We start from the raw sequence: 27,877 nt of genomic DNA, 5'->3' as shown, positions 1-27,877 counted from the left end.
CTGGTGAAATATCGGTGACGTTGCTCGTAAATCGAAAATGGTAATGGGACCCCGGAGCCGCCATTATCCGGCGAACAAGAAATCCCGCAAGGCGTTAGATTTATCCTGTTCCCCAGTCAACGATGATACATTATTCTCGAGCGTCGTTAAGACTGCAAACCTAACCCATTATATCGTTCTGTGACGTCTCATCAGGGAATCACCCGCGACCCTTCGTTTCTCGTCTACGGTATACTCTAAACCGTCTCTCCCGTCACTGCCACAGGAACGGTAATTGAGTACGCTGCTCGACGATACGTGAACACACTCGTGGGAACACGCACCGACGTAAACCGAGCCCTCAGACGTACGAAACGAGTGTGCGTGGAGGGTCGTGAAGAATTTACACTACAGAGTCGTTGAAACGACTCGGTTACATTCCCGTGGTTCCGTAGTCGCGCGTAAAACGAGCGCTAACGGCCACCCCATAGACCGCCTTGTATCACGATCATCGCTATGGCTAGGACGATGAGGTGAAGCTTTAGGAAACAAATTTCATCGGATAAGGAAGTGGTTAATGACTTTTAAGTGGATTTCTCCGTTTGTTACTTTAATTTGCGATGTTATTGTATCTTTAAATTTATATAAATAAAAATAAATAAAAATAGAAATAAAGAAGATCGCAGCGCAGGTCTCGAGATATGGTTACCAGATTATGATTAATGGTTAATGCAACACGTGTGATAGGTCCCTTAAGACACACTATATCACAATTGTCAACAGTAATTACCTAAATCTCATCATCCAAAGATCACTACATCACAATTGGCGACAATAATTCTCTAAACCTCGTCATCTAAAGACACTGCATCACAATTATCAATGGTAATTCTCTAAACCTCGTTATTCAAAATCCTTTATAGCACGCTAATTTACGATTGAAAGTCACAGGAAGCAAACACGATCTGTAGATCTGTAGAAGTATGTAGTCGAAATGTGGACGATTAGATTCAAATCCACGAAGTTCTATGAAAATCCAATAATTGGTACTTACGATATCGTATGATATTGTAAATCTAACTTCGTATCATTCGGTCATCTTTAAAACGTTTAAAAGGCTGGTGAAAACATACGTAGTCCTAGAACCAAATAAAGAAACAATTTTGAAACATAATTGAAATTTCTCATGATTGTCCCCATTAGTTTCCAATTGTTATCCAATTCCCATTAATCTTATTCTACCCTGAAATTTCTACCAGACACAAAACAAGCGATAAAAATCGTACGATAACACGATTAATTCCTGTCTGCAGCGCTCTTCATCCTTGCAAACCTAAAATTCCTTTCCAACCCCCTGATATACCACATTATTTCATTACAGAAATTCTTCCGCCGATTATTTGCCAGTTGCGTAATTCGTAGTTTCGCGCGACTGAATACGGCACGATATTACGGTTCTGGCGGCGTGTAGCGCAACGAACCGAGCTTTAATATCGCGCGAAGGAGAGGGTCGGAAATATCCACGGAGGCAACCCCAACGCAGACGTCGTCGCTCCTCAAGAAACGACGCGACGCGTTCCCTTTCGCCGCGAGAACACGGTCGCGTAGCGTAGACGGTTTTCTGGCCGCTTCGTAGCCTTGAATGAAAAACCTCGAACGAAACGAGAAGAGAAAACGCGCGGTACTCGAAGGGGTTCCAACGATGCCCGTTGAGATCCAACCAAGCGGTCTTACATAAGTAGTCCTCACGCGCACTAGAAAGCGTAACGCCTCGCGGAAATTCGCCGGCTGGATGAGTCGAGTGTGCACGTACGAGTTACCGACGGAATGGAGACAAAGTTGTAGGCCAAGACGGCCGTAGGCGATCTTCAACCTCCGAGCTACTACTGTCTTCGGTCGAGAACCGGCTAATTGGATACTCTGTAGCCGACACTCGTTTCTTCCTACGAGTCAGCTTGTTCTGTTCTCTCGTTTTGTTGTTGTTCCGTTCCTTGTCCTTGGTTTTCTACTTGTTTCCTACTTGTTTTCTGTTTCATCACGTTGTTCTTCGTTAAGAACAGACCGACGATGTATAGTCTACCGACGAGCGGAAAATCGTTGAGCGCGAAAATTTCCCTAGGTCTTGCGACTGATTGAAAGTACAGGTGAAAAATGCGTGTACGTTTGGAGGATGTACCGTTTCCAAACCGTAACGTTCCAGCTGCTCAACGAGAAGGTATAAAATCTAATTGAATTTCCTAGATCCCACGAGAATTTATCAGAACGAACACCTGAATAATTACATTCAGTAAAATTTACATTTTTGAATAAAAAGAAAATAATTTCACATTTCCTTATTTCTAACACGATGGATGAAACGTTGCTTCGTTTATCCTTTTCCGGTATCCACAAACAATAAACTCGACCGCTTAGCATCGATTACATCATCAAACGCGGAACTCCAAGTAGTTCAAGTACGCATACAGTGCGGTACAGGCAGACAGTGGAAAAGAGAGCGATAGAACAGACGGGAAAGCGCAAGCCGCATTCAGAGGAAACGGCGGTGAGCATGACGGTCGCACGAACAATTTTGTGCGGCGTTTCATATCGCATTCAGAGCGGCCATGTCAAAAATAAGATTTCCGCCGGCAAAGAGTGGCCGATCTAACAAGGAGCGGACGCTAATTCTTTGATGTCAGAGCGGTCCCGCAAAAGTCGCAAAAACTGTTTGATATCATCTTCGTGCCTTTGTCCCGTCGTAAAGTATAAAATTTACTACCGCGGGGGACTCTTCAAGAGAGAGAGAGAGAGAGAGAGAGAGAGAGAGAGAGAGAGAGAGAGAGAGAGAGAGAGAGAGAGAGAGAGAGAGAGAGAGAGAGAGAGAGAGAGAGAGAGAGAGAGAGAGAGAGAGAGAGAGAGAGAGAGAGAGAGAGAGAGAGAGAGAGAGAGAGAGAGAGAGAGAGAGAGAGAGAGAGAGAGAGAGAGAGAGAGAGAGAGAGAGAGAGAGAGAGAGAAAGAGAGACGGAAAAGGGGTACTGGAAAGCAGGAACATGGCTAGGCCCGGCGGATATAACTAATTACGCGCACTCAACGGTGTCGTCATTCTACCTTTGTCAGGAACGCTTTATTTCCGCAGCATCAGAATTTTCAGCGGCCGAGACATTTCGCGTCCGCGCATACCCTCGGGATCTGACAGAAATAGTCTAATAGCGTTATTGTTAGCGCTGTTCTTCCTCTCCATTGAAATCACCCCATTGGATCGCCGGTTTTCGTCAAGTGCTGTCTGTTTCCTTTTACGCGTCTCCGTCAAAGTTCTCGTTTGGTGTTTCCAATAGAACAACAGTAAGCTTTATTAGCTGCTGTTCGCTAGTATTATTGTTTGTCAGCACCATTGATCGAATGTACCCTTTAATTACCTCGTATTTGACCAGTGTCTCGCAAATTTCGGTCCAGAAGGGCGGTATAAAAGACAGCACATTAGCCGAACCAGTCTCGCCGACGCCTCGTAAATATTACGCTTTCCTCCAGCAAGGACCACTCGCCATGAAATATTTCATGGTATCGTAAAATCTCGTTTCGTTCCCGTTACGATGTATCATTCCCTCGCCCAGACGCCCTCGCGAGTCTATGTTTAGTCTACGCTTTGACTATTGAGTTATAGTCATGGCGCGAGTTTAATTATCTTTATTCAAATAGAAGCACATCGCGATGAGGCAATTTAATTTTGTATTATACAGGATGGTTGGTAACTGGTGGTACAAGCAGAAAGGGGGTGATTCTACGTGAAAAAAGAAGTCAAAAATATAGAATAAAAATTTTTTTTTCAATTTTTTTTTTAATTTCTCCATCGAGACAACGATCTACAGTGATCTACAACAACAGATCTACAACGTACCGCACGCGTACCGAGCAAAAATTCAAAGTCGATTTTCTCGAAAACAAAGCCTCGAATGAAAAATTTTTATTCTACATTTTCGACTTCCTTTTTCGCGTAGAATCACCCCCTTTCCCCTTGTACCACCAGTTACCAACCACCCTGTATATATTATAATTATTACAATTGTCTTCTATTGGTATAATTGTTTAGTACATTCACTACGTAACAAAAAATTAATTGTCGAGCATTTAAAGAACGGAACATTCATAAATCACGGAATGTGGTACTCGTAACGAGAGTATTAATTATCCACGTATAGTCGACTGTCTTGTCTCGGAACTCTCAGCGTGATCTCTTGAGTGGAGTTGGTGCCAGTCGAAATTTCTCACCTCAAGACAAAAGAAGGTTCCCGGATCGCGGCATAAATTGCGCGGAAGCTCCCGGTATGGGAAAGCACTCGCGAAAGAAGAAGCCTCTATGAATTCATACTCGAACTTGCGCGGTCTGAATACGAGCGTATAAAAATGCCGTTTAAATCGTAAATTTGCAGCTTCGTGCTTAAATCAACGCCAAAAGATGTTTTCCACAAGAGCACTCATCGAGTTTTGATTTTCGCGTTCTCCAACGTTACTTCGAAACCCTTGACTTTGCCGACTTTCCAAAGCGACTACGCTGTTGTCGTGCTTTAAGCGAATACAGCCTTTGAATATCCGATATGCCACTTCTTCTTTCTACTTTGGACAGAACAATTTTTAAACGTTTTCTTTCAAATAACAACTTTAATCTTCTATCTCGTATAAATAGTATCGCATAATGCTCAAGTATCGAAAAGAGAAAATTGTACTTAGAATCGGCAATAATTCACCAAGCGAACGAAGCCGTAACGTTTATTACCAACGAGTCATTCTCAACGAATAAACAAATACACATTATTCGTCATCGTCGTCACCATATTTTATTTAACTGCTAATCTCTGCTATTCCAAACTACACTCTGGATATATCGGCCGGGAAATAAGTTTTCCCAACGAAACAGCTTAAACTGCAAAACGACAACGACTAGGAAAACGAATTAAAGCGTCAGCTTAAAGCAAACTTTCGTGTCCCAGCTGCTCCCTACGTTTACATAGTAGTTATTCGAAATTGTGGAGATTGCAATACAAGACATATATCTACGCGCGCGCGCGCGCTCGCATTGTTTATCGTGTTCGTAGTAGCCTATATTTTTACGAAATACGTCACACGAGGCTAAACGCGGAAGATGGACAGCGAAGGAAGAAACACGGAGAAGATTCAGGTAGAAAAGAAAAGAGAAAAAAAATGCGGCAGAGAAATAAAACCAGGGGCGCTTTCCACCGGCAAGAATTTGTTCACAGGGAACTTTTATTCCTGCCATAAAAGCTTTTACGACAAATAAATTTTTTCGTTGTATCGAACGAAATTTATCCATCCGCCAGAAATTTACACGCAACGATCGCTAGTATACCAAACGATCTTCCTGGTCGTTCGTTGGTTTGCAACGGCGCCCACGGATGGATCCAGCTCCTACGATAAATCAGTACCATAAGAATTAATTCCGCGACAACGATTTCTCTAACCGATCTTCGATATTTATGTAATAGCAGTTGGGACAAAGTGTTATAACGGTGACCGTTGTACGATCGACGTTTTACTTGAAGATTTAATGTACGCGCTATTTAGTATTTATTTCACGATATATATGCATTTGTCTTCGACGAATGTTCGTTGCATTTTGCATTTCCTCTGAATTGCATTTTCATCAAGGATTTATACCTTTTATAATGCGCGTACGTGAAAACAGCGTGGCGTGGAAAACTCGTAAAGCCAAAGGATATACTGATTCACGTTTTACGAATCGTTTCTCTATAATCACTCTGCGCGATAACACGTTATCAAATAGAATTTTATCTCCACGCTTTGTGTACTTTATGAATTTACGAGTTTTCATATTGTCCACGTTCCGTGTACTCATACGTGTATGACTAATATAGGAACAGGTGTTTCACCAGAACACATATTTCGATTGCTTTTATACCAAATCAGAAAACATTATATTAATCTTTTTCCAATATTTTATGACAGTTTAATTGTTCTCGCAAACTCGACCGATTTCATATTACACGTATATGAAATGAAGTCTTTCTTATTTCGACTATCTTTGCGTGACTCGGAACATCTAACGCAATCATCGTTTCAAATAGACCACCCGCTGATCTTATGCACTTGATTCATACTATGCTACCTGTTAACGGGATATCAACTGATCAAGGGATTTCCTCAAGTGAAAAAAGCCCTCTTAGCACGAAATAGAGGCTGGCACGTTAAACAGATAAATGGAGCACGAGAAAGTTGCAACTGCAGTGAGAAGATGAGTTTCGCGACGTTTTTTCAAGGAAACCTTCGATATCGAGGAAAATTAATCGTTCGCTACTCGTTGTGACGTTAGATCCGCGAATTTAACGCCTCGTCGAATTATCCCACCGCGAATAACCTGCGATCGATCGTAACTACGTAATACGAACGTGTCTTTTTATACAGCTGAATTCTTTAATAATTTCTGAAAATTTTAAAGATAATGGATTTTATATTTTACGAGGAAAAAATTCTTTTCTTCTTGGATATTTTGACAGAAATATCATTTAAAGGAGAGAATTGAAAATTATTAATTAGATCGGAGATTTAAGGAGAGGGAAATCTATCAGCGTTTCTGAATTTTAATAACGATCACGTTTCTTAAGTTTCTTGTGCTTTGAACAATTCCTAACAACTTCTGGCTAATGCCGAAATAAAGAGTAATTGGCGCGCGAAATATGCGAAACACTTTTCCATTGATCGTAGAAGACCAGTAATTCTGTCGGACGCAATAAAATTGGCCGCGGAAATCTGCTTAATCTTTCTTGTACCGAACCAATTGCACCGTAAACAGTTAATAATATTTCTGATGGTCGATAGCCGATATCGATAACGATTACCAAACGGCGGACTTTCAGCTCGGAGCATTTCATAAATTTCGCTGGGATCGAAGCGAATTCGCGCGTGTGTTCCTGTGCATCGGCGATTCCGTCGAAAACAAAATTCAATTGCCGGCCCATTTATTTTTCTTCGGATAATACCATTCAGCGGCGACGCTGAGCCGGTAAAAATGGGGAGACTACCTCGCGAAAATTCACCACGGTTTTATTCCATACGCGAAACAGTTCGAACCATGCACTGAGCCGGCTTTCGATCTTCTAGATTAATATTTTTCACGCAAACGGCGAACGCGCACGTGTGCGAAAGCTCACAACTCCTCGGTAAGATATCGCTGACGCACCTTGTAATAAGACACGTAACACAAAGTGGATTGGTGTGAAATTAATCGACGTAAAAATGGATAAACGACACTGCTGTAACACGGCCATTAAAACGATCTCGAGCCTTCTGATTCGACATTTGCACCCCGTTTCAGCCGTCTCCGATCTTCTTGAAATTGCTCTTTCGCGATTTACAATTTGATCGCGATTATTGTCAAATGCCATCGTGGATTCTCGTGTTGGATACATCATGAATTGTAAAACGTGTAACCCGATGATTTACCGATACGACGTATATTGTTATACGGCAAGAAATATTGCGGAGATGTGAAATATATTTCAATATAAATTGCATTATTATGATATGCAATACTAGTTTCGTTTACGTATATAACGAAGTATACATAATCGTTAACAACTATTTCACAATGAAACAACTATGCAAAAGCAAATTACGCTTTCGAATATTTCACATAAAGTTTCTCTAAATATGTGTCGTTAATTTATGCCACGAAAAGGAGAAATTGTTCAAAATTGCGATACCTGTAATAAATATCGAGTTTAATTTCGTGGGTGCTGCTCCTTTTCTGAAGGAATATTCATCGATGCCGTCATTTAGGACACGAGCGAGAATAACGTGGAGCATGGTTCAACTTGCCTCGTCTGAAATTATAGTGCCGCGCATACCACAATAAAGCTATAATTGCAGCATTTTGCGAAAATAAGCGGTGGTAACAAAATTCACATTGCCTCAGCCACTTTGCTCGACACCATCGCTTAGCCTTAAATCGCGCTCGTTCCTTAAAACGTGATACTTACGTTCTAATGTTTTTGCCAATTTACTTCTATTTCATACACACATTTCAGTCTTTTTCAACGTGTCAGTGGGAAACGACGTGTAAATCTTCACAAGGAATAATCGAGAGAATCGCAACATCTTCGAAAGTACGTTTTTAATACGGTAAAATAACAGTTTTGCATCAGTAAAGTGTCCCGAATTATTTAAAGTCAAGCGACTTAACGAATAATAAAGAAATTTGGACGAATATTTTAAACCAAGTGTATGAAGGAGTTCTAGGTTTCTTGAATTAATTTGAATGGGATTTTTAAATAATTTCTCTAACTCAGATCGGAATGTAACACCGAAGTCATTTGATGAATTTATCAATCTTTCTGATAAATTCATGAAATATATGCTGCGTTAAACGCGACGTAATTCACTCTATTTTCTACTGAATTTTTTATCCTCTCAAATGTTTCATTTCGTTTTGAAATACTTTGGACAACATGCAGGATTCGCAGGGAGTATAATATTGCAGAATTCGTTTAATTAGACAGTAACAAGGCTCGATGATAGGAACGTTTTATATTTAATAAACGTATATCCAATAATGTTTTGTTTTTCAATAAGGAAGCATTAAAATTATACGCTTTGAATATATATGGACGATTAATATGCTGGCATGCGCGAGGTCTTTTATATCTTTCGTTCACAAAGCGTTTAAAAAGCTGCATTTTGAGATTTTATTTCTACAGAATAGAAAACGACGTTCAATTATTCAATCGTACATTTATTTCAAAAGAAACATATTCCAGTCATTTTAAAACACTCCATATAATTTCTCAATTAATCGCAATAGAATACCTGATTGAATAATCAAAGTTTATAAGACATTCGTCAAAATTATTCGAATCGACGTATAGTTTTGAAGTACATTCCATAAAGCCACTTATTAAAACAAAATATCCGATACAATTGAAAGCTTTCAACAAAAATGACTCTATGCTGGTCTTTTTTTTAAAAAAGTAAAAGGATATCCTAATATTTCTAATACGTTCGTTCAATACGATTCAATTTAGTTCAACGAAACGTTCATCATACTACACGATTGCTATATTTGTTATTATATCACAGGAGAACTATATCTAATTACATTACGAAGTTAGAGTCTCATACAACGTTATGCAGCTATTTTTATAGAACCGATTAATTCCCATTCGACAGTAAATCGAATATATCTTAAAATAGATCATTTTTAAGAATAGTCAGTTCGACCGTTTCGAATTACTTAGAATTACTTCTTCAAAATTCTTTGTTACGACCGATAAATTACGACCTACGGCACAGATGACACGCAGAGAAGCTTCTTTGGCCTAAAAAATGTCGCGTGTTCGCCGTGACAGCTAGATCCCATCCATCCGCTCCACGGCGGGGAAGTAATTTCGCAAATCTTTCTAGGTCGCGCGATATTAACGGACGGCTGGAAAACGAAATATCACGCTCGAATTTCCACGACTTGCACCGTCATTCCCGAGACACGTGTCGGCTAGCGCCCTACCATGTGTGCCATACATATGAGGCCAGCAAGTGCCTGGAATCCTCGAAAGGAGAACAGGGGATCGTGTGGAAAAGCCAGTGCGAAATCTATAGGCGTACGCGGTGGTTTTGCAATCGTGAAATCGTCTCGTGAAAAAGTAAGTTGAAAAAGTAGAATAAAGCTTTCCCATATGAGACTCCGTTTTCGAGAAGAACAATTTAGAGAATCTGTTCGGTACACGCGTGCTAACTGTATGTTTCGACTTGCTGGAGGACTTCTGTTTATACGGTTTCATTGCTCCTTTACTTATTGCCATTGTTACATTTATTACAAGCCACGGTACAAAAACACAATATGACAAAAATGTTCCTTATCTTTTGATACGATTAAAATTTTACAAAAATACTGCCTAAAAATATATTTAGCATTTGCGAAAGTTCAGCTGGTAAGTTATCGAAAAAGTAAAGAAACTGGGATGAGTATGGACGAGATAAGCACGGATAAGCAGAGATAACACAAGTAACGAAGATCTTTCCAGATCTTACCAGATTTGATTGATTTCTTACCAGATGCCAATATCAAAATTCGTAAAGTTTTTATGTCGGCGGATCTTCGAATCGACAAGCAAACATCAAAAAGAACGCGGGTTCCTTTCAGACTGGGTGTTACGCGTAAAACGATCGTGTGTGGGTAGATTTCTGCAATGCAGCGCCGGTCCAACGCTCGTCTAGCCGCGGCCTCAAATATTACCATCATGACACTAAATTATTCCATCTAAGCACGTAACACACCGTGAGAAGGCAGAAACCAGGAAAGTGACGTGTCTCGCTTTCTCGTCTCGAAATCGCGGCGAAAAAATACCGAAATATACGACTCGATTTTACGGTTCGACGAGCATGTCCGGCGTAGCCGATTTCGCTATCTCCCCGAAGACCGACGATATCGACTGGACCCGAGTAGCTATCGCGCCACGAGAAAGGAATATGTCCCGGTGGTTTACGCGGACGAGAAAATAGGACCGGTCCCGATGTAACGCTCCATTTCGATATCTCGATATGACGCGGTGCACTTCCTTTTCGGCCTGGAACTCGCGTTCCACCACGTTACGCCGGAACGTCCCTGCTTCCTGCCACCCTGTCCACGGAAGAATTATTGTATTATTCGAGGAATAGAACCGAATAGAAGCGTCCAGTACGCTGTTCACCGTTTTCGATTTCGTGTCCTCGTTTTTGCCCGATCGCGTATATGTATTGGGAATCGCGTCGCGCGACAATAACGAATGACCATTCGTTCCGATAACGCGATACCGGAGTTGATACGCAGATTGGCCGTTTTTTGATCCTGCAGTTCTGACGCTGATGTTATAAATAGGTGTTGATGTCGACCGGTAATAAATATCGCGTGCAGCCTGTCCTAGGTTAACGCGGCTCAGTTGATACATTTCCGGTGTGTTCCGGGGATTTTCAACGGTAGATACATTTCATGAACCGAATGTGGAATTTGAATGTGACGGTTGCTGGATGTGTTGTTTGGCTTAACGATTTCGCTGCGTATGATGTGAATAATTTAGCGTTAAGCTACGTGCAAACACGTTGGGCAGAGTAAGGGTAGTTTTGATAGTTTCTCCCTCCTTTTTTTTTTTTTTTTACAGGAAAATACGTTTTCCTGTTATCAGTACGTTAGAGCGATTTTAGTACTAACAGAAAATTAAATCATTCGGAAAAAACAAATTCGTCGATTTTCGATTATTCAGCGAACAGAATCATAAATACTTTCCATCCCGCTACTCCTCTATGTTATATTCTTTCAGAATCGCTTCGAATCGATCCGTGAAAATCTACAGTACGTTGAAGGAATCCTCGTTAACTGTCGATGCGAGGAGCGAGAAGCAGAGAGTTGGAAGCTTTACTTAGCAAAAGTACAGCCGGAGGAAACGCTCGATAATTTTAGCATATTGAAATATTGTGCCGTTCTTTTCGCATCGTTCCGCCGTATCAGCGTATCGGAACCGGTCCCGGTTTCTCCTTCTCTTTCGAACTCTGCTCCCGTATTTATTCGTTTTTCCTCCTCACTGGTACCGCGTGCTTCATCCTTCTTCTTTCTTCTTCTCTCTCACAGTCGCGACGGATCGAACCCCGACAGAAGGGTTCGTATCGCCCTCTTCCCCTTCCTCAACCCACCTTTTCTGCCGCGTGGCTCGAAAAGATATTATGCGAAATACTTTCTGCCTTGCTTCGAGGAACCGGTCGGGAATACTTTATGAGATGTATAATTTGGCCGGAAGTACCACCGTTTCGTAGAATTTACGATCGTTCAAGCCTACACAGAGCTAACCTTCAGGGCGGGCTAGATTCGCGCCAGCGTTCCTGCGTTTCTGTAGAATGTAGCTTTGCGATTCTGGCACAATCAGATAATCGACGATTTCTTACGGAAAAAAATAAGAAAATGTATTGCGTCCTTCGAATATTTCGTATCAATTGTATTATATATTTCTATCGTGGTATCGTGGACGAAATGCCTAAGAGATATCGGGTGAACCATAAACAATATCGCGAGAAAGCCAAAGTGCCGACAGGCCCATCGATGTATCGTCGGTCCTTCGATCGAATCGTTACGTGGAAAAGGCCTGCGTGACCCTGGCCACGTGCGGTTGCGGAACACGTGCGTGTTGGGGCTCAGACAAACGACAAAGGGATACTAAGGGAAAAAAAACGAATTAACAGTGTTAGTTGAGAAGCCAGAGTGTGTGAATCGAGAAGTCAGGGAGATATGTTGCTAGCGTTGTCGGGAGAGTGTGGTCCGCGTGAGAGAGAGAGCGTTGGATCCGTGGTGACGAGTGTTGCAAATTAACTACTATTTAGTTGTCTAAATAGTAGTACGTTATTGTGATTAGTTCACGTTAACCCCTTAACCTACAACTACGGGCATAGCCCGCAGTACGATGATCGGGCCAAACGTAAATATTACAGGCATAGTCCGTAGTACGATGATCGGGCCAAATATGGATCTTATATTGCAGTTAATTTATTTACAATAAATGGATTATACAGATGCTGATTAAACAGGAAAATTTGGTTATTTAACCCCTTAACCTACGATTTACGTTTGAGAATTTTGGGCCGAAAACGTAAACAAGCTATCATATATTACATTATACAGTGTGGTTGGTAACTGGTGGTACAAGCGGAAAGGGGGTGATTCTACGCGAAAAAAGAAGTCGAAAATATAGAATAAAAATTTAAAAATTTAAAAATTTAAAAATTTAAAAATTTAAAAATTTAAAAATTTAAACATTTAAAAATTTTAAAAATTAAAAAAATAACGTCAATCGAAACAACGATCTACAGTGAGATCCGTTATAACGAGACGTGATAAAGTGCACGCGTACCGACCGAAAATTCAAAGTCGATTTTCTCGAAAACAAAGCCTCGAAGGAAAAATTTTTATTCTATATTTTCGACTTCTTTTTTCGCGTAGAATCACCCCCTTTCCGCTTGTACCACCAGTTACCAACCACACTGTATAATGTAATATATGATAGCTTGTTTACGTTTTCGGCCCAAAATTCTCAAACGTAAATCGTAGGTTAAGGGGTTAAATAACCAAATTTTCCTGTTTAATCAGCATCTGTATAATCCATTTATTGTAAATAAATTAACTGCAATATAAGATCCTACACTAATAAAGATCAACTAATGAAATGTTCTTGCATAGTACTTGTAGTCTATTACCTGCTTTTTTAAATCTCCGAAGATAAAAGCAGTAATTTTTTTTTTTTAGATTTTCAAGGGATATTAACGAAATGTCTATTAACATGTTAGAATTTCTAGACCAGTATGAGAAATCTACAAAATTTGATTGAAAAGTATCATACGATTATCCTAGGATTGGTGTATCGATGCAACAAAGTCCGTTTACTGACGATGAGAAACTATTTGAGTTTAAAATAGATATGATCGTGACAGGAGTATCGTATTAATAGGAAGAACTATCTGTGCCAGTGTCACATTTCGTATCAATGAGGTAGCCAAAATACAGAGATATAGTCACTGTTAGCTATAACAACAATTGATCGTACCTATATCTAATGTATGGATAAATCCTGATGTAATCCAGCACTGTCATTAGGAACACGTTAGAATCTCCAGTATCAGAGTACCTACTGTACAAACATTCTACCGTCAGAACATTCTGATATTCGAACGTTCTGTTATCTGGACAGTGCGTTTCCTTCGTTACCACAGTACGAAATTGACATTGCACATACGTGCATAAATATTTTATATAATAATACCATACAGGAAACGTATCGTATTAATTGTAAAAATCAATTGGAAACGATAGGAATATCGTAAAACTTGCAAAAATATGCGATATCGAAGAATATTCACACTTCGAGACGTTCGTCCTTGAATGTTCACATTTGTACGTATATTCGAAAATCGAAACGAGGGGTGCCCAAGGGACAGTTTTGTATTAGAGTAAACGCAGGCCAATTTTACAGGATGTTGCAAGGAACGATTGGAAATTGAAAGGACGCTCTTTCAGACTGTTGCAAACGATAGTACGTTTGCTCTTCGTAATTCGATCGAGAAATATTTTTAAAAGCTGCGCGAGCATCGGCTCTTTCACGATGCAGCTAACTACTGGCTTGCCTTTGTGTTTCTAAGCTCGTCCCACCTGTGTCCGAATCAGAGGTAAACAGCTGGAAAAGTGGAGGGCGAATCGGTCGGTTTAACCGGGACGAGTCGAGAGAAATGTTCATTGGCGAAGAATTCGGAAGTTTGAGATATCGCTGGAAGCGCGACACAAAGAGGAAAAAGCCGGGCGTTTTAACTCGAGCACTATCGTAGATTCGGGTCAGCCTGAAAGCAGCGACACGGTATAAACGATGGCCTCTATCCGGGAAACTGGGAAACGGAGAGATATCCTTCACGAGCAAAGGATATCCTGTAGGAAACATAGTTTGACGTGACATTCTGTGTGGTTGGCCCCGGGGTAACTGTTTCATTGGTTAAAACAGAGAAGCTACAGCTTCTCAGCGTTTGAACAATCATAAACAATTTTTACGAATACGAAGATTACACGGAAAAAATATGATAAGCCCATTTTTTGTTGATTTTCTGACTTTTATGTCGCTTGACGGCTAAAATTCAATACGTGTTCTAAAATGGAATAGATGACAAATTCGCAATGTTTTTATATGAATCGGATAACATTTGTTCAGTCGTTACGTTAGTTTACTATAATCGATAGTGTATACGATTAACGTTATTAATATTTTATAACCGTGCAAGAGGGTAAACGCGTATTTGATTCTAAAATCAAACGTAAAAATGTATAATAGCAATTACCAAAAGGCGATTTAATCTTTAAGACAGAGTTTAAATATAAAAGAAAAGCTTCAAAGGGACAAGAATTAGATTCTAATAAAATTAATTGAATTCTCCAATTGAACGTACAACAAACAGCTGCTAAAAGGGGAACGTAAACGCGTATAGTAAGATCAAAGTAGTAAACACGTTTGATTGTTGGTCATTTTGATTTCGTGTTTACACGATACTGCTTGCTACATCCCGAGCTAGACAACAACCGTATACGGTTTCCGCATGTCCGCAGGTGGTATGAGTTTTGAAACATCGTAATAGGATTCCTTGTTACGACTCATGTAACATAAAGGACTTATGTGGATACTCACCTGACGTGGAAACAGGGATGAAAAGCTGCCGGATTATCCTGCGGCGAGAACTTGGGCAGAGTACCATGAAGAAGAGCCAGACGTACCACCAGCAGCACACCAAACTGCGAACAAAAAAAGATCCTTTAACAATCGTTGCGTGTTTAATTGTTTCGAGTAACGCGTATTTACTTTACAATTTTTTCTCCTTTCGTCTATGTTCAAAACACATAGATCCTAGTAAAGTTGTTCAAATACTTCTATAAAAAGCTAAGTTCGATATAATATATTTTTTTTTATCATAGACGAATCTTCAAGCGACATCAATGTCAGACTAACATGAAAAAGTGATAACTCTATTCTGTATTCGCGTGTATCTACTTACATCAATCACTGCAGTCCTCGTTAAAGTTAGAGCCAGAACCGAATGAAATATTCAATGTTTACCGATTTCATCGATCCGATTACACTATCGATTTAATCTCGTCCGAATTTTCAACGAATTGTTTCTCCAAGATTTACGCGGCCCTAAAACGCGAACCTTTTGCCTGCCGTTTACGCGACTCGAAAGATGAATGAGAGTAAAACAAAAGGGAATCCAGATTGCGGAAGTGCTACTTACTAGCCTTTTCTGGAAGAGGCTCTCAACTTGCGGCTCAATGACTCGCTACACTGCTAGAAGCATTGGAAGGTTTCATTCGCTAGCTTGGAAAACGGAAAACAGGAAAAGCCTCGATTTAAAAATCTTACGCGGAAATACACTACCCGACTTAGTTGCGTGCTTCGTGATTCTCAATTTATACCAAGTACTGAAACCTGCTTAAAAATGAAAGCTGACCCGAGGCTTTTGTACCAGAGCGTATGTGCAATATGTAACATATAACGTTGCAAACAAGTATTTTTCTGTACTTTAACTGGAATATCGATGATATTACACATCTCGGTTCGATCGCGTTGCAATTACGAATCACAGATTTACGCTAACACTACGCTGAAAACTTAATCTCGTTAACGTACAGCTTCGCAGAAAAATTACCGTTGAGAAGATAAATCAAATTTACAATCGAACTAGAAGCATTTGATCATACACGTATATCTATCTTTCCTTTAAATATCTCCGTCTCTACCATACATATCTCGTAGCCAAAAATCGATCTTCCATCGCAATACGTCAAAATATAGCGGACAACATTCCGATCGGATGCCAATGGTATAGAACGAGACGTCGTCATGGCGTTTACGTAGTAGAACGACACACGCGTTCTTTGGTCGCATTTCTGTCACGTCCGGCGCCAGTTCGCTATTCCGATAGCCAGGCCAACCCATCCTCTTCGATGGAGATCGCTCTTTACGCCTTACCCTCCAACTTCACCACGTAGACGGTTCCCATCAACCCTTTCTCTTTCTGTCTTCGCCAGAATCCTCCATCCTGCATGTCCGGCGTGTTCTTGGTATAGATAGAAAACGAGTGGATTCTAGAAGGGTTCTAGAGCCGGACAATGTCTGCCAATCCAAGGTATTCATATTCTTCTCCGATCAACGAAGCCGCCGTTACGTACGTGTACACGATACACGTCCCACGTCGACGTTTCGATGTCGAACAACTCTCGTTCCACGTCACCCCTCGTTTCGTTGGCCACTGACGTCTTCGTCCTTGGACACAGCGAGAATATATCGTGTTACGTCGCCAAGGGGCTCGCTGACCCACGCCACGAACGCCAGGAACGAGACAGAAATTCAATTTCGGTAAATATCCGACGCGCGCGGAACGTCGCTGGACCGCGTTCCCGCCGGAATTCCCTCTTGTTAGTCTTCCAGGAATGCCTGGGGTGGTATTATAACCTCTTCCTGCACACCCGGGAATATATTTCTCACGAGACCAACGCGCTCCGTCGTGTATTTTTACGTTCGATCGATTCCCGTTTTATTTTTTCTTCGGCTATGATGAAATTCGGTGTGACGATTGGATAACATCTAGTTGCGCGCTGGAAAAGACGTCAGGTGGAAATCAAATATCGTTTAGAAATACACGTTATATTATATAATTATATTGTATGTAACGGAGAGGCATAAACGTACGGAATTAATTGATTATCAAAGGTTTTAGAACTGTCTATTTCTTATCTACGATGTAGGATTTCAAGATACTTGTTTCGTTCCAACAGCAACGTGATTTTCGAAAATAATTTTATGGCAAGCGAGTAATTGGAACGTAAGAGGCTATTTTTCATTCGGAAAAATTTCATTCGACGATCGTAACACTTGGTGTAACGCTGCTTTTATTCTCTTCAAGTATCGTTCATTGCCTCTTCGTTAAAGGCGCGCCTCACGCTCACACGCGAGGGTATCTAACGAATCTACTGATTGATCTTCTTTCCCGTTCGGTGAAAACTAATCAGCACGCGTATTTTTACAGCCACTTGCACCTTGTTGAACGTTCGGCCGAATTTAACAAGGCTAGAATCGTCCCAGCTTTGAAATCGAACGTTCCGTCTCGACGATCGGAGACAGAATCACTCGACAGTCAAATCGATCACATCCGCGGTCATTCATAGAGCATTCGCAGATCGTGGATCGTTTGGTGTTTCAAATGGCGAACCTCGTGCCGATATTCGGAGGCAAGAAACGTACGATTTCTCCCAATAATCGGAGAGAACTTTCAGTTAACTGTTAATGGACCAGCGATCAAGACTCCGCTTCCCTCTTCCACGAATATATTATTCCAGATTAATTTGGATAACAAAGCGCAGCGTTATACGCCGAACACCGTACACGTACGCACAAAGTTGCTGATTACACGTGTAATTAATTTTCCTGTGAGAACTATCAAAGGTACGCTGCGGCTTTCGTAAACGCGTCATCACGTTCCTAGATCTTCTATCGGGCATTCTATTTTGGAATCTGTTAATTAAACGTTCCTATTGTTTGCAAACGAAAGCAGTTTGCAGCCACGTTAACTCGGTTACACGGAATTATAATTACGTCCACAGCTTTAAGATAATACAAAGCATAGAGCTAAGATTTAAGCGACAAACCAATTAAGTAACAATAGACATACTCGTATAGAACCAGTCAGTCAACAGCGAGCATCTCTAATGCATTGTGTTATCGATTACGACTGTTACCGTTGTAGAGAATCATGCGTTCCGTTCTAACCGAAAGTAAATACCGTTCGACCAAAGCCAATATGTACCTGTACGCGTATCGATAATTGTTGATGCACTGAAATTATTGAACGAAGAATTTAATTACGAGTAACGACGCTCGAGTTCTTTGACTTCTCAACGTTTTCACACGACTTCTTTGAGTAAAGCAAAGGAAGATTATTGTTGAAAATTGTGGATCTTTGAAGCCGAAATAATGTTATAGGAACACTACATATATACTGAGGATTAATATTAAAATAATAATATATTTATTTCATGGACGATTTCTTATATATTCATCGATACACACTTGCACGCGTCTCAGCACTTTCTTCTATACCCGACTGTTAACCGACTGAACAGTTTACATTCCTTTATTTTCGAGACGCTGCGCACACACACATACTTTCACACACTGATATTCACATACAAGTATCAGTAGCATTTAACCCGGTCCAGCACAGAAAATTATACACATCTCAACAATTATATTCCTGTATGATATACATTTTATCACTGAGCAAACTGATAGAGAATTTTTGTTTATATGTTTTGATTTGTAAGCTGTAATTCTGGTACATCTGGTACGTATACTTAGCTTTTATTAAGAATACAAGAAATTTTGTACTTTGCAAACTGACGATGAAAATCTATCGCTGTTTTACTATTTTAAAGGTCGACAATTTGATTGTTGGTTCCATACATATAGTTTCTTTCTTTGAAATACCAAAGAATTTTTCTACCGCAACAAACACAAGCTAGCGCCAAACAAGTCATTTTTATATTTACACTGTTCTTTGCTTTATGAAAACTCTTATTAAATTTTCTCTATTATTAATTACACCAAATTCTTGCAATTCCTGTTGCTCTCTATATAACGTATAACTAATGGACAATGTTCGAACGATAAAAATCTGATTCTGTAGAAGATGAAGAACTTGGAAAAATTTCTACGAAGGTAGCTCGAAACGATAGAACGTTCTGGAATCACCAAACACCCCTATAACACGAAATCCACCCAGGGGTCCACCTCATAAAGATCAGCAAATTTTACGGCCTTGAAATTCAGTGTTGCTGAGGGGAAGAAGAACGTCAAGTAACTCTGTCGGAAAGAACATACCTTTAGACGTGTAAGTGGCAATAGGTGGAAGGAACGAAGAGGATGGAAAGCCAGTGAAGTGCGTACGCGAGACCCTGCACGAGGGTTGTGACCACACGCCTCCCTGATTTCTTCACATAAATTAGCATAACTCGGAATCCCGTTTGGTAGAACTACGCGCTGTGCGTACACACGACTTTCCATCGGTTCGGCAATACTTAGTACACGTCCATAACCTCGTAGATACGATAAAAATCACGCGAATTACGAGAAGAGTTAAAATACGGACAAAAATTGAAGCGTCTCTCTTAGATCCTGGCAAAAATCGCTCGTTAGTCAGATATCGTTGTTGTCTAAAACTTTCAACGCGATACTTACTTAAACACTGCGCAAGTTTAACTAATTACAAGCAGAAGAAATATTACAAGATCAATTACTCTTTCCTATTTACTAGCGAATACTTCCATAGAAGTTACAATTTTAAAAAACGTTCCCGTGGAAAGCCAAGTCTGCTAGAGAACGCAGAAGAGAAAGAAAACGCAAGTTGATAAATGGCATCTGCGCAATCATAACTACCCCGTTGCTACCACCTCTCTGTCTCGTATTTCATCGTAAGTCCTCGAAAGCCACGATCGCTTTACGTCAGGCTGGAACAGCCTAAGTAGTTTCCGTGGGTTGGCCAACACAATTCGAGGGAAGCGAGTTTATCTTACGCGATCGTAAAAGTGAACTCTCGGCATCGTCGAGTATATCTGCGTTAACGATCGTTAAACTTACTTAAGCCGACGAGACGCTGCTAACATCTCGACGGTCTGACGATAAAAACGGAAGATATCGATCGTTAAAAATTAACGACGCGGATCCGAGTGCGTTCGCAAATACTACAAAACGCAGTTTCCAGTCTTATCGATGATCGAGACCACTCGTCTCGTCTCCAATTATATATCTTTGAGCCCTGCGTTGCTACTTTACTATTCCAGATATGTACAACTATGATAAATACGCATATTGTGTGTATCGTGTAACGAATTTTGAAATTTCATTGCAAGTATCACGAAACGTGACTAGTTTGAACCAAATCTGATATACAAGATATTTAGTGCAAGTGTATAGAGGCTACAGGTATTTGAACAGTCAATTAGCCATTACACAAATGGATAATTCCATGTAAACGATGGTATAAATTTGCCGCAGAACGCCCCGAACCCCACCGATATCGATCTCAGCCGGTGTTGCGTTTCAATTTCATTATTGTCCTCTCTGCTACGGTCAGGAATTTCCTGAACGATGTCTCGAAGCACAAGGTGAACGAGTTCGTGAAACAAGATAAATGAATAGACGCGGATACGTAGACCAAGCACGATCTCTTTATTCGTTCCTGCCCGACACGAGTTTAGACATTGCGGGTAATACGATAACGACATTGCCATTGGGTAAAATACGCGCGTCCCTTGCTCGTCGGAAAATCATGCAGGGCTTCCGCGCACGAGTGACCACGTGCGACACGTTAAGAGGATTCGATTCTATTCCCTGTATGGTATTCGTGGCTGCGCAATGGGCCTTATTGCCATGTCTTTCTCTTGTTGTCATCGGAGAAGCTGGTTGACTTGTCCATTTGATAGCTATGAAATCTGATTTCAATAGGCGAGTAACCGTGTTAAAAATGACATGATTGGCGACGATTGTGGGCTTCTCGAGTCTCGCATTTGCGATACTTTTGTCTCTAATATTTCTAGACGTAGGTTTCTTGCGATTTCCTAACCGTAACAATCGACTTCAAATTTTATCAATAAAATTTAGGTTCAGATTTTCACAGTATCGATATATAATTGTCAATCCTAAAACCCTTCGATCATCATCTTGCACGAACAGTACACAATTCCAATTAATCGTCCCCACAATAATCAATAACTGTTATACTTAGGAACGTGTTTTTAATCTAATTTAATTTCGAACATACATATTGAACTCACCGAAACAAGCAGCGCCGCAGCCCGACGAGAAAAGTGTCTCGAGTCGTCGTTCCATCTGGCCTCGAAAATAGACCTGAAACGAAGAAACAAAGCATTCAGCGAACTTTGTCGTTATCGTGGAAAAAACTCCAACTTTCAAGATATTGCTCGTTCCATGATCGAATCGACATCAGCCAAATACTTTTCATTGCTCCTTATCTTTCCTCTATTTCGGAAATTACGTTTAATCAAGCCAAGCGTCTTCCATTTAGTTAAAGTTTCGAGTAACTCATGAATTTAGCGGCCCTCATTTGCGTGCCTCGAAGCGCAGTTATTCAAATACGCTGGCCCCGCATAATCCGTTGTAAACAGTTAATCCGATTTCGCTATTTTACGGTCGAGCATCGGATTGTCTTTGTTTAACTCCGATAGCCAGAGTCCTCTATTAACGCAAATCTTGTGGATATAAATCCTATTCTCCGAATGTATGCAAAGGAGGATCCACGATATTCGTATTACATATTGCATATGGTGTCGCGCGATTTTTATATTTTATTGTCGAACGCAATTTTCTTCACGCTCGTCCCTACTCGTTTCTTATCGAGTTTTAACACTTTGACCGACACTTTGGTGATATATGACCGGACACGATTTCTCCTGTGACGCCACGGTGGTCACCGATGGCCGGAGCGCTTGAACTTCTTACAATTGTAAAAATTATATGAAAATTGAGATTTAGGTCATTTTGAATATAACCGATAAATAGAAGATACCTTGAAATAAAAAGTGCCCCATTGAACGATTAAACATTTATATTAGAACATCAATAAAAAAAAAAAAATGAGAACGAATCCTGCATCTAACGATGCTCTGTGTTTGCATCCATATCTTTGAGGGGATATCTACGAATATTATTATAAACACACTTTAGAAAATAATTGTAAATGCTGCTTTATAATCGTATAATTGAAGTCAGAAGTGTACACATACCTTACTATTATATGTAGAATGAGCAAATACCGTTTACTAATATCTTCTACACGTTTCAACAATATATTCTGCACGTTTTGCTTACGACGAAATAACGAATGCGAATGGTTGGTTGAAATAAACCAAGCCTCGTTATAATATGTCGCTATCAATTGTTACCAAGGCGCCACGGTGATCACCCGTGACCACCAATAAGATAAACGGTCCATTGGGGAAGAATGTTGTCTTGCATCGTCAATTTATTATTATTTTGCCATTATATGCTTTGAATAATAAAAATACTCCCGTGGCGTCCTGAGCGAATCATGTGATCTCGGCGTGGCAGTCAAAGTGTTAATAGTTCTCAGGGAAAATTCAGACGTGTGATTAAAGTAAAAAATGTCTTCGTCTTTGATTTGACCTATAAATACACGAAAGTAGCATTGTTTTGCAAAAGGAATACGATAAAATTTAGACGCATTGATCGATAATTACATGGGAAATTGTAGGATAAAGCGAGGTATCGTTCGTCCTTCTGTGAATCTCGATGCAGCGAAGGCTTTCGAGTATTTCGATTCTCAGAAAAGCGAGGGTCTAAGTCGAAGCTACGCCGTATTATCCTACCGGCATGAAATCCACCCTCGACTCACTGCAATTCTCGTTATAAACGAAGAAATCGTGGGTTGAGAAGTGGCAAAGGGTCGCGTAAAGTCGCGCAAGCTACGAGCAAGACACAATGTTACTCCTTATTTCAGGATTTATCGACGTGAGTTACGTGTCGCGTTTCCAAACTGGTCGGCGAGCGTGAGACTTAAACGCTTACCTCTTGATTGAATGCCAGGAGCGACAAAGGTCGTAAAGAAGGTTTAGAGGCAAAACAGTAATGCCGGTTTCCTTGGCAAGCATCGACAGCGCCCCCAAGCACACGCTGCTCCACACGTAAGCCGTCTGCTGCCTGGAACACGAAACGAGAAAAAATTTCATTTGATGCGTTTAGGATAGAATCCGGTCGTTAAGATGGAATTGTGTAACAGGAAGTTCCACAGTGACCATCAAAGTTTCCTGATATAAAAAGCTGAGCACTTTAATGTAAAATTCGAAAGCGAAGCTACAGCCTCGATCCGGCTTAAAAATACATTCGAAATATTGTTATATTAAATATTGCTGCATCTTGAAACTTACGAAAATTTTCAATTTTCATCTTATTCCTTTGACGAAGAACGGGGAGAATTCAAAGTGAACGATTGAAGAGTCCTTGCATTTTGACATCGAATACAGGAAATAAAATTAAAAATTATATTAAACGATTGCTTTACGTGTGATGACTAGATTCTCAATGTCCATGCACTCATGGAGAATTGAGAGGTCCAAAAATACCCAAAGTATAGCACTCGTTCTAATGATATGTAGCGAATGAAAGAAATTGTCGATTAGATTGCATTTATTTAGCTATATTCATAAGAACATAGATTTACGTAAATATTTACAATCTAATAATGAATTTAACTTAGGCAACTTTTATTCAATAACTCTGCAAAAAAAGTCCAACATCGATCCTAATCTTGTGTCTTAATTACAGACTCTTAGCGGAATTTTTATTCTAATTATGATTATCTCCATTAGTTGTATCTCCAAACTAGTATGAACATTTACAGGCTAATAATGCCATTTAAAATACGATATTTATAAAACTCTACTTAATTTGCCTCAGATTCTCGCGCAGAACACTGCAAAAGAATTAAAATACCAGTATATAACGAGAGAATTGGTAGAAAGAGAAAATAGAGTTGGTTTCCTGGTTAATATTATTAAACGATGAACCACTGTTTGATCGGGTATACAATGTTTATTCCTCTATTTCTCTCAATTTCAAATAGCAGCGGTTAACTCTCGCTGAAATGGAGAGTACGCAATGTGCAACTGAGGTACCTTTTAATTCCATTTGTTATATACCGTAGTTAATCACTATGTTTCACTGCATTATTTTAACCGGAATCCTGAGTTTTCAGTTAATTCTCAAAACTCGTATACGACAGTGCGCTAAAATGTTTAAAATGTATCAAATGTATAAACAAATAGCAAAATGTTCAAAAGGAAGTCTCGACCTCAAAAAGTTCGTATAATTAATTCATCAAAATTTGATCGATTAAATATTTTAATGTATTGCAATTTACAAATTACATATACGTGATTTTCTATAAGATTCTGCTATTCGATTAACGTGATTAAGTTCATTAGCATAATGATTGCGCGTAGTTTACGTAAATAGCCAATTACCTAGTAATGGCTACCGCGATAGCAATTATCAAAAATATTTACTCCATCCTTTCCTTTGGTTCCTGTTTTCGATGTCTAATAACAACTTACCCTATAAGCCAAGAATACGTAATAACACGTCCAACAAAGAAAACTTATATACAGGAGGATTTGCGCTTTGTTTGGGTAAACACTGGTTGGGTCGTGGCAGTAGACTAAGCTTCTGCTTACATATTTTGTCTTTTCGTATACTTTATATGGATAAGGCGACGTTTGCAATATGGCTGCAAACAACTTATGCTTCGAGCCACTCTAAGACTACTAGATCAACGAATCAAACAAACAAAATCCATGATTTTTCCATACAGTTATTAAAATTTCAAAAATATGACAGCTTAGATTCACACGATATTTTAATATATTTTATTTTATCTTTTTAATACGCCTTGTTTCAAATTTTGTATTCACATTATTTACTAAAATTTTCATTGTTAGATAGAATCCTAGATCGTAATGTATCAGCTGCATCATCTTAACCGACACGGCCTTTATTATATTTTATATATTGTTACGACCGTTCGCGGAGAGACGCGATCGCGAGGAAACGCGTCAGCGAGAGTAAATTATCGCTACGATTTTGATAGTCGACACCACGAATCACTCGTTCCCCTGTTTCGATTAGGATAACAGAGGTATTTCAAATGATTGTAACACTGAATTAACAGGCTTAATATCTATTTTTAACGATATTTCGAATTATAATTCGGCTCGACTTTATAGTATTTCTCGATGTATTCGTTTGACTAAGCGACCTTAATTTTATTTCTCTGAACCTCTCGATACATTCCGTTTGACTCCTCGTATGATACTGAGTGCCCTTCAATTTTGTCTTGAGTGTAAAACAAAGAATAACTCGAAAATATCGCTTCATCATCAAAACGTTACACGCAATCGTATTAAGCAAGAAAGAGGAAAACCTTGGAAATTATACACCGCGTGACAAAATATATGCACAGAGTCTGTGTAGACAATATTAATTTTGTAAATAACGTTGAATTACGTTTTGTTGGTGAGAAGTTCCCCGAAATAAGAACGTCTTCGATAGTACACCACCTTTGTTATAAATGTAAATTATACTTCGCCTATAGTTTTTTCAAATTTCTGCACATTATAATCTGTATTATTATATTATTACTGTGATCATCGTTAAGTGAAAAATTCATCTCGATGGTATTAATGAAAAAAATAAGTTACTCTAAAAGTACTAAATACACCGATCGTACTTCGACTTTGGTCCTTCAACCTGATTAATGCGAGAAAAAAACACATCGCCAGATTCGAACCGTGACAAAACCAAATGAATGCAATAAGAAGCACAAAAGTTGCAGAAACGGTGGCTCGTATTTAAAGATTCTTCCACGCGACGCGAAATTTAGAACGCGACTTTCTAGAGCCACTATTAAAAAATTTACTTACCGGTCTGAAGGGTCGATCTAAATGAAATGACGGTTGAAAAACGTCCAAATTAAAAGATCGCTCGCGGAGTTAATAACGCGTTCCTGAGAAAAATTAACGAGGATCATTAGAAGGTATAATAAACTTAAGCTATCTTTGAATCATGGCACCGCAAGGAACAATTATATTCATTCTTCGCGAGATACATTTAGATTGCATTGTGCCTGGCTGGACGATCGCTGGAAAGTAGGAAAAAATATAGACGAAGAAAATGTGGCGAAACGCCTCGTAATTCGATACGTACGACGAATAATGAAACCTCGTCGCGGAAAAACGAGCCCGTGTTAAATTTGGATTTAAATCCATACCTTCTATCGATATTTTTGCGAAATTAATAGTCGTAAAATTGTAATTTCTCTCTGACTAACCTGAACTCGAACTGAAATATCGCGATATAAACCCTTAAGGAATTTAAACGTTCGAAAAAATTTCATTTCGCCTGCTTTCATCGAGATAATTCGAATTTGCATTTAAATTGCAAAAGAGAAGAACGAGCGGCAAAAATATCATACTCGAAGAAGGATTATTCGAAAGTACAAAGAAAAGAGGTAAAGATATACGAATGCGAAACCGGCAGAGATTAAACGATACATATATTTCCTTTGAAAATAAGAAAAACAGCGTACTTAACGTTCGAGCGTTCGATCTTACTACGTACAACTAACCAGAAAGATGTTTCAACCTTTACTCGAGGTAAATTGTTATTAAGAAAGTTCGTGACTTGTCAATGTAAAGTGACAGCTCCCTGGAATGTTACCTTTCGAGCCGGAGTAGAGGAAAGTTAAAGATATATCGTCGATAACAATGGCGTTGAGAAACTCGTCGGTCGTTTCTTTTCTTCTTTCTGTTTCCTTTTTTCATCTTACTGGAAGAAGCTACAGTTCGCCGAGAACTATTTCAACTTCTTGAAATTAAATTAGGATATCTTTGAAGCGCGGCATCGGCATGCAAACTTCGAGAAGGTCGGATAGCAAAGCAGGCGAGGAGGTTCTGAACGAATGTGAAAGATAATTTTGTTTTTAACGGGACGAGGAGCAAGGGGAATAGAAAAAAAAGCGAGAAAGAAACGAGAAAGGGACAATAAAGGGATGTATATATATATATCGATAGTAGCAATTACGCGTTCGAGAAGTTTGGAAATACACGTTTTCCTCCGCCGAAACGAAATTGAAATTCACCAGATCCAGATAGCTTCCTCTTCTCGCATTTCACGGTAAATTAAACGATCATTTAAATTCCCTCTCTCGTTTATACTTTTCATCGGTTCAATTCGGATTTATTCATTTCGTTCCATATCTCGGACTGGAATTGTTATTACAATTATTCTCCATGTCCAGGTCAAATACCCTTAAAATTCAATGTTTGTCGTGTTTCAAGCTTTTAATGCGTTATATTTTTGGATCGGAGAAGTAAAAATGAAACTTAGTTCGTACTGCGCACCAGTATCCTGATAAACTTCGTAGAACTCGCTTTACTATGACATTTCGTATTCTTTGCTCAACTATTTTTATTCTGTATCGTCTATTTGCAAGTCTTATTTGGAATAACCACTAAGGAGATAGTAAATACATTTATTATCTGTTAGATAAACGAATAAATCTTTCATAGGATCGTTCGAAAAAGTTGATAAAGAAGATTTGGAAAGACGTTTGATCACATGTATAAGACGAACGCATATGGTAATTGTTGCTAATTGACACAAATAGATATTCGGGAGAATAAACTTCTCTCTCGCCTAACAAACGAAACAAAGTGAAATTAGATGGGCAAAATACCTAAGGAACAACGAACAAGCGA

General features: G+C 39.5%; 1 protein-coding gene across 2 annotated transcripts in view; it reads right to left on the bottom strand.

Annotated features, from left to right (window-relative positions):
- LOC100748495 (protein O-mannosyl-transferase TMTC1) overlaps positions 1–27,877 on the bottom strand; it is a 211,397-nt gene that overhangs the window by 23,424 nt on the left and 160,096 nt on the right. For both annotated transcript variants that reach the window (XM_033321941.1, XM_033321942.1), the window contains exons 4-6: positions 23,133–23,264; positions 21,362–21,434; positions 15,165–15,268 (exon numbers count right to left, since the gene is read on the bottom strand). In XM_033321941.1, coding sequence (XP_033177832.1) covers positions 15,165–15,268; positions 21,362–21,434; positions 23,133–23,264 — 309 coding nt within the window. The remainder of the gene's footprint in view (positions 1–15,164; positions 15,269–21,361; positions 21,435–23,132; positions 23,265–27,877) is intronic.

The sequence above is a fragment of the Bombus impatiens genome, unplaced genomic scaffold, assembly GCF_000188095.3.
Source record: "Bombus impatiens unplaced genomic scaffold, BIMP_2.2 scf_0537, whole genome shotgun sequence".
NCBI classification, from domain to species: Eukaryota; Metazoa; Arthropoda; class Insecta; order Hymenoptera; family Apidae; genus Bombus; species Bombus impatiens.
This window is presented reverse-complemented; position numbering and strand designations above follow the sequence as displayed.